General features: G+C 37.1%; 1 protein-coding gene across 1 annotated transcript; it reads left to right on the top strand.

Moving 5' to 3' along the window:
• Nucleotides 1-1,801: 1,801 nt before the first annotated feature.
• LOC143585681 (putative ripening-related protein 7) lies at nt 1,802-2,110 on the top strand. Its single transcript, XM_077067420.1, has one exon. The coding sequence runs from the start codon at nt 1,802-1,804 to the stop codon at nt 2,108-2,110; it is 309 nt and encodes a 102-aa protein (XP_076923535.1).
• The last annotated feature ends 5,339 nt before the right edge of the window (nt 2,111-7,449 follow it).

Below are 7,449 nucleotides of genomic sequence, written 5' to 3'. Positions count from 1 at the left end.
GTAAGCAAAAAAACACAATGACGTAAATTTTTTTATTTTTATATTAACAAAATTATATTCATATTAAAGATAAAAAAACCTCTTGTTTTTATGAAGAATTTTATCTTTTTAAAAATATAATATGAAAAGGTTATAGACTTTTAAAAATAATGGGAGAATTAACATGTGACTTGCATGTGGAGAGAGAAAACGTGTAAAATTACTTTTATACCATTTTCCTTTGGTCACTACTTAAGACATGCCAATTAAAGATGGCTACTCACACTTCTCATTTTTATTAGTCTTTAAATAATAACTCAACCCGATATACAAAACCGTTTTAAAGTCGTTAACCTAAATCACGTGTCTCCGAAAACAAAGATATTGACTAAAAATATATGAACAAATAAATAAAAGCTAAAAATTGTTCTAAATGCAAGATTATATAAATTATAAGACCATTATTACTTATCATTTATACTCATCTCTATAATTATACTAAAAAACAATATATTTCTCTTTTCTATTCAATTAAATAATATATTTTTTTTATACTTTTATCATTGCAGTTTTCTACCTCTTCTACTCACAACCAATTCAATAAATATTAAAAAATATATAAGGGCAAACAAAGTTTGCTCAAATTTATAAAACAATCAGTACATTTCTCTTTCCACCCTATAATTTACACTATAGATGAGCTCGGTACCGAAGGTAAAAATTCAGGAAATACCAGTACCGTACATTACCGATCCCGAAACTCAAACTTTGGTACCGACGGTACCAAATCGGTACCGATTTCAGTATCGGTACATGTACGTTACTGGTATCAATCGGTACCGGTCCCGAATTTGCTCATCCCTAATTTACACTCACAAATACTCAAAATCCCATCATATTATTTGCAAATTCTCTCACATTATTTTAAAAAATAGGATAACAATTGAATGAAATTGAAAATTTTTAAATCAAAAGTTGAGTTTGGCTAGAAAAACATTCATTGAAAATTCATTAACTAATGGAAAGTTACATTCCTACCACACCATCGAAGGGTTTTATTTTTTATTTTTAATGAAATTCTTAAAGATTATCAAATACCATAATTTCTTCCCTATTCTTCCGCCCCCTATTCTTCCATTCCATAAAACTTTTTAAAAAAAATTACCAATGAATCACCATACAATTTCCCTTAGAATTAATTTCATCTCTTTCAAATTAAGTTACTTTATTACATTTTAATTTCTTCGCAAACAAATTATATTGTTCTTATTCAGACTTTGTTTTGCATGATAATACAACTTTGGGTCTAGTTCAAATGTCACACTTTAGAAAAGATTAAGATTTATCATTGTTCTATCAAGTTCCATGATACTAATTAGCTCAAACTAATCTCATCGAATATGATTCGTTGCTCCGTCTATATTTTTATCTTTTATAAGAATGCTTACATAAGAAAATAAACTCGAGCCTACATAAATTCAGGAACTTAACTTTTCTCCTTTTGACATATATTAATGTTTGATTAATATAATAACACAAGCTAATATTCCAATGGTTGTTATTTTAGCGTTGTAATTTCAACCTAACTTGCATACATAGTTACATACCCTAAGATTTTTAACCATTTAACCACAAGACAAAAGAAAACAACGTTATATATTCAATCTTCCCTACACCACTTTCACCACACCAAACATATACCATCAACAACATAAATAAAATGAAGCAATCATCCACAGTTGTGTTTCTCATTCTCGTTTCCCTGTTGGTTACCTTATTCATATCTTCAACAAATGCTCAAACTAGTAATACAGATGCGACCATGACGATTAACAGCTTTGAGAAGGGCGGGAGTGGTGGTGGGCCATCTGAGTGTGATGGTAAGTACCACTCGGATGATACATTAATTGTTGCATTGTCCACGAGGTGGTACAATCACGGACAGAGGTGCTTTAAGCTTATTAATATAAACTACAAAGGTAGAAGTGTACAAGCTACGGTGGTAGACGAGTGTGACTCTACGAGGGGATGCAAAGATGATATAGTTGATGCGTCTAAGGCCGTTTGGAAGGCCCTTGCAGTGCCTAAGAGTAAATGGGGCGAAACCTCTGTAACTTGGTCGGACGCGTGATCATTAACATGGAAGCTAATTAAGTACTGAGCGGAAGAATAAAATGTTTTACTCTATAATGCATTAAACGAAAATAAGTGTAACCTACAATAATAAAAAATTTAGCCAACAAAAGTTTATTTGTTGGAGCACTCCTTATATTCCAATCTTCAAGTTTTTTATTAGTTAAACTAGTTTGTATATACATGCACACTCTCTTTAAAGTAGAGGTGCAAAAACTGGTGTGGGTTGAAGTTGGTTTAGTTTGCTCAACAAAAGTCAAAACCGGTTTATGATCGGTTCGGTTCGGTTCGGTTCGGTTTGTATAACACATGATTTTTGTTACCACAGATGGCATCCTGATCTAATGGCATATGGGTGATGGTTAGTCTTGGGATATTAAGGTCTTATTTTCGAAACTTGATTCAAAGGAGTATTCCCATAGTGGTTGGTTTTTTCTTTGATGGTGTTTTTGAGTGAGTCAAGCCTGGAAAGTCAAAATAATTATAGATGGTTGACATCTTGTCTTGAAAAGGCTCACACGGGTATTTTTGTAGTTCCAAAAACTCTTAGAAAAATGACTTTTTCTTACTATTAATTGTTTGAAATGATGATGCTTAAAAAATAGAATGTATAAAATTTTAAATTATTATTTTATAATATAACATAATTTATGACGAACCACATTTTCGTACACATACGACACATAAAAAAAACAAAACAAAAAAGGAAGACAAGTGATTATAATACAGAGCATGTTTATTGCATCTAACAAAGATTTGCTTTCATGACATATTTATATTTGAGACAAAAACAAGAACAAGAAAACTAACAATTCATGTCTACACGACAAAGATTTGGTTTAAATAAATTATATAATCATTGAGTAAGATGCTATTGATGAACTTAAGTTTATAACTACTCTGTCTTTATGTATCATTTATAGTTTGTTGTTTATTTTTCTGTCATATACTTATCTGCATCAGACACACGCTAATACTAGAAGGTTGATATAATTAGACTCTTTATGCCGTTTATTTATAAAAAAACGACAAAGGCGTTATCAAGCTTACGTAGTTAAGGCTATATTCTTTATTTCACGATGTCAAAAATATGTTACCCCCCCCCCCCCCGTCCGTTTGAAAATGTCCACATTTCCTTTTTAGTTTGTCCGATTACAAATGTGCACTTTCAAAATTTATTAACTAATTTCAAGTTTACCCTTACACAAATTCAATCATTCAAACTTTCTTAAATTTTGTCTTTTTATATATATCAATGGCGTTATAGTAATTTTGTAACATCCTACTTTTGATTTTAATAAATAAAGGAAATTTCTTCTATTCAATAAAGTGCGGTGTGTCGGTTTCTATAAGATGATGGGCTTGGACTTTAGAAGATAGAATAAAAGATGGAATGAGCCTTAGGTCCATGGGCTTAAGGAAATATAAATACCCCTTAAACCCTAAACCTTTCCATTTTTATCCATCTCTACACCATAGCCTACACAATCAAAAACACACACAAGACTATCCTTTAACCCGAGCCTAGATTCGAAGGTGAAAACCTGAGATTTTGGTGCTAGAACGTTGTGAAGAACTGAACCTACATCAAAGACCAGCTCGTGTTCGTATTTCGACTCGCTTAAGGTACGTTTATATCGAGAACTTGTTCGTGTAGGTCCAGTTTATATCTAGAAATCTTAGATCTATGTTAAGATGGTAAAAACGAACCTAAGGCATCAATCCTACTGAAATTGATTAACATTTGATAGGTTAATTGTTAATCTAAAAGAAACCGTAACATAGACGCTTACATCGCACCCCGTAAACGTGAATGTTTGGCCGATTTGATGATTGGGGTTTGTAGGCGCTGCATAGACGATTCCAATGATACCTAAATCATGATATTTGGTTAAGAAACGAATGAGTATTGTAGATCTAATACATGTTGACTGTTATTTGTTCTTATCAATTTTGACTTTGACTTCTGAGTCAAAGTCTGGATAAGAACAGGGATGATTCGTTATAATTGATCAATTCGTTACGCGTTCATAATGAATGGGACTCATTCGTGTGACTTGATAACGAATGAGCCTTTAATTCGTTATCAACCCATTCGTTACATTAAGATAACGAATCAGCTCACGCCAAGATAACGAATTAGGCTAACGACCTGAAATAACGAATCAGACAAATCAAGTGATTCGTTACTTGCTCAATGCGCTATGTTCATAATGACGAATCAGAATGACGAACCAGAAGACGAACCAGAATAACGAATCAGGACAGCGAAGCAAATAACGAATTAGACTATGATCTGATAACGAATTAGGCTTAATTCGTTATAGCAAATGAGATGACGAATTAGATAATAATTTAAAATCCTAATGGAAAATGTTAACCCCAGCCAGTGGCTCTGCCTCTTGGACCCCGCTAGGGGCTGCCGCCCCTAGAACCCCACTGCCAGGGGTGCTGCCCACGGACCCCCGTTCATTGCCAGGGGCTATGAAGTGGGAGGATCTGAAAGAGTTGGTGATGAAGAGGTTTTGTGCTGACGCCGAGGTTGAGAGGGCAGAGATGAAGTTTTTGAACTTGAAGCCTGGAATGATGACACATCGCAAATATACCACCGAGTTTAACCGAATGTCTAGGTTGGTGCCTAACATGGTTAACACTGAGGCTAAGAGGGTCAAGTGCTATGTGAGTGGATTGGCATAAAGAGTCCGCACTCTAGTCAGGAAGAGTAAACCTGCTACCTTTGACTCTGCTGTCGAGCTCGCAGTGATGGTTTATGCAGACCTGGCTGTGATTGATGTTGCGGTGGAAGAAGAGAAGAAAGATAAGAAGTGGGTAATTCATACCAAACGACCCGGTACTCAGTTATGGAACTCCAAGGATAAGAAGCAGAAAGTATGGGAGAAGAGATCGTGCAAGACGTGTGGAAAGATGCAAGGGGGACGAGTGTAAGTGGGGTAAAGGATCGGACGTTTGTCATAAGTGTGGTAAGGCTCATGGTAGGGAATGCAGGCTGGGATCGAATGCCTGTTATAAGTGTGGAAAAGTGGGACATTATGCTCCCGATTGCACTGCAAAACCCGCATGTTACAAGTGCGGTAAGCCGGGCCATTTTGCTAAGGAATGCACTGATGGGGGAGCTGGAGGAAGTGTAAAGAATGATGCTGATCAGACTAGGCCGAGGACCAGAGATTACATGTTAACCCAAGAACAAGCCAAGCAGATTCCAGATGTTGTCACAGGTACGTTTTTAGTAAACGATATATCCGCTTCAGTATTGTTTGATTCAGGTGCGAACAAAAGTTTCGTAGCCACGCCATTTAGTAAATTAGCTAGAATGAAATGTTGCCGAGTGTATGAAACTTTTATGGTAGAAACCGCTAGTGATGCCTCGGTTAAAATAATGAGAATGGTTAAGGATTGTAAGATAGAGTTAGAAGGACACGAGTTCCCTGTTACCATGTATGTTATGACCTTAGGAGGGTTCGATGTGGTTTTGGGAATGGATTGGTTGTCTGAGCATGAAGCTCAGCTAGTGTGTAAGAGTAGGATAATAAGGTTAAAGTCCTTGGATGGTAGTGCAGTGACGGTTTACGGTGATAAGGAAAGTTCTGGGCTGAATGTCATTTTGATGATAAAAGCCGAGGGATTGTTAAGGAGAGGGTGCGGAGCCTACCCGGCGTTTGTTGTCAACGCTACGGCCGAGACAAAAGAAATGAAATATGTTCCTATCGTGAGCGACTATCCAGAAGTATTCCCTGAGGATCTCTCGGGGTTGCCACCGGAGCGAGAGATAGAATTCCAGATAGATTTAGTACCAGGAGCCCAACCCATCACGAAAGCAACTTACCGTCTAGCACCGTCTGAGATGAAGGAATTGATGTCCCAGCTACAAGAACTCCTCGACAAAGGTTTCATAAGACCAAGTGTTTCCCCGTGAGGCGCACCGGTGTTGTTTGTGAAGAAGAAGGATGGAAGTATGAGAATGTGCATAGACTATTGCGAGTTGAACAAGCTTACTATAAAGAATAGATATCCTTTGCCAATGATTGATGATCTGTTTGACCAACTGCAAGGTTCAAGTTGGTTCTCACGAATAGATTCTAGATCAGGCTATCGTCAATTGAAAGTGAAAGAGGCAAACATCCCTAAGACAGCATTTCGGACGCGGTATGGACACAACGAGTTCCTCGTAATGTCATTCGGTCTAACAAATTCTCCTACAACATTTATGGACATGATGAATAGGGTGTGTCGGCCGATGTTGGATAAGTCAGTTATCGTCTTCATCGATGATATATTGATTTATTCCAGAAGCGAGTCTGATCATACCGAGCACTGAGAGAAGTATTGGAGACTCTGAAGAAAGAGGAGTTGTATGATAAGTTTTCAAAATGCGCTTTCTGCTTTCTAGAAGTGCAATTTCTAGGTCACGTGATCAATCCTGAAGGGATTACCGTGGACCCAGCTAAGATTGAGGCAATAACGAATTGGAAGACTCCACAGAGTCCGACTGATATAAGAAACTTCCTAGGGTTAGCTGGCTACTATAGGAGATTCATCGAAGGTTTCTCCAAGATAGCCGCACCGTTGACCAGTATGACCCAAAAGTCGATAGTATTTAGTTGGAGTAAGTTTCAACAGGAGGCTTTTCAGGAGTTAAAGAAGAGACTCACGCAAGCTCCAATCCTTGCTTTCCCCGATGGTGACGAGGATTTGGTTGTTTGTACTGATGCTTCGCATCGTGGGTTAGGTTGTGTGTTGATGCAGCAAGGAAAGGTGATAGCCTATGCGTCTAGACAGTTGAAACTCCATGAGAGTACTTACCCGACGCACGATTTAGAGCTAGCAGCAGCAGTGCATGCCTTAAAGATATGGATGCATTACCTGTATGGTACTAAGTGTACTATTTATACGGATCATAAAAGTTTAAAGTACTTCTTCGAGCAGAAAGAGCTGAACATGAGATAGAGGAGGTGGTTAGAATTGATAAAGGATTACGACTGTGTAATTAAATACTATCCTGGTAAAGCTAATGTGGTCGCCGACACGCTAAGTCGTAAGAACGAGGAAGTCATTGCAACAGTGAAATCATACTAGTTGATTATGAATTCAAGTCTGTTTGAAGAAATCATCAAAGTACAGTCAGAAGTGCTGGTAGATGAAGGGCTAGTGAAGAAAGAAAGGATTTTCGGTCAGAAAGACGAGTTGATGGAGAACACTCATGGTGTTAAGACTAGGTTTGACCATATGTGGATCCCACGCCATGGAGATCTTAGAGGTCGAATCTTAGACGAAGCTCATAAGTCAAGATATTCGATTCATCCAGGATCTACTAAGATG

The sequence above is a fragment of the Bidens hawaiensis genome, unplaced genomic scaffold (genome assembly GCF_021521415.1).
Source record: "Bidens hawaiensis isolate Kalapana, Puna unplaced genomic scaffold, B.hawaiensis_p1.1 tig00034037_1, whole genome shotgun sequence".
Classification (NCBI taxonomy): Eukaryota; Viridiplantae; Streptophyta; class Magnoliopsida; order Asterales; family Asteraceae; genus Bidens; species Bidens hawaiensis.
This window is presented reverse-complemented; position numbering and strand designations above follow the sequence as displayed.

Coding starts and splice junctions, on each gene's coding strand:
- LOC143585681 (XM_077067420.1), top strand. CDS start 1,802: ATGACGATTAACAGCTTTGAGAAGGGCGGGAGTGGTGGTGGGCCATCT.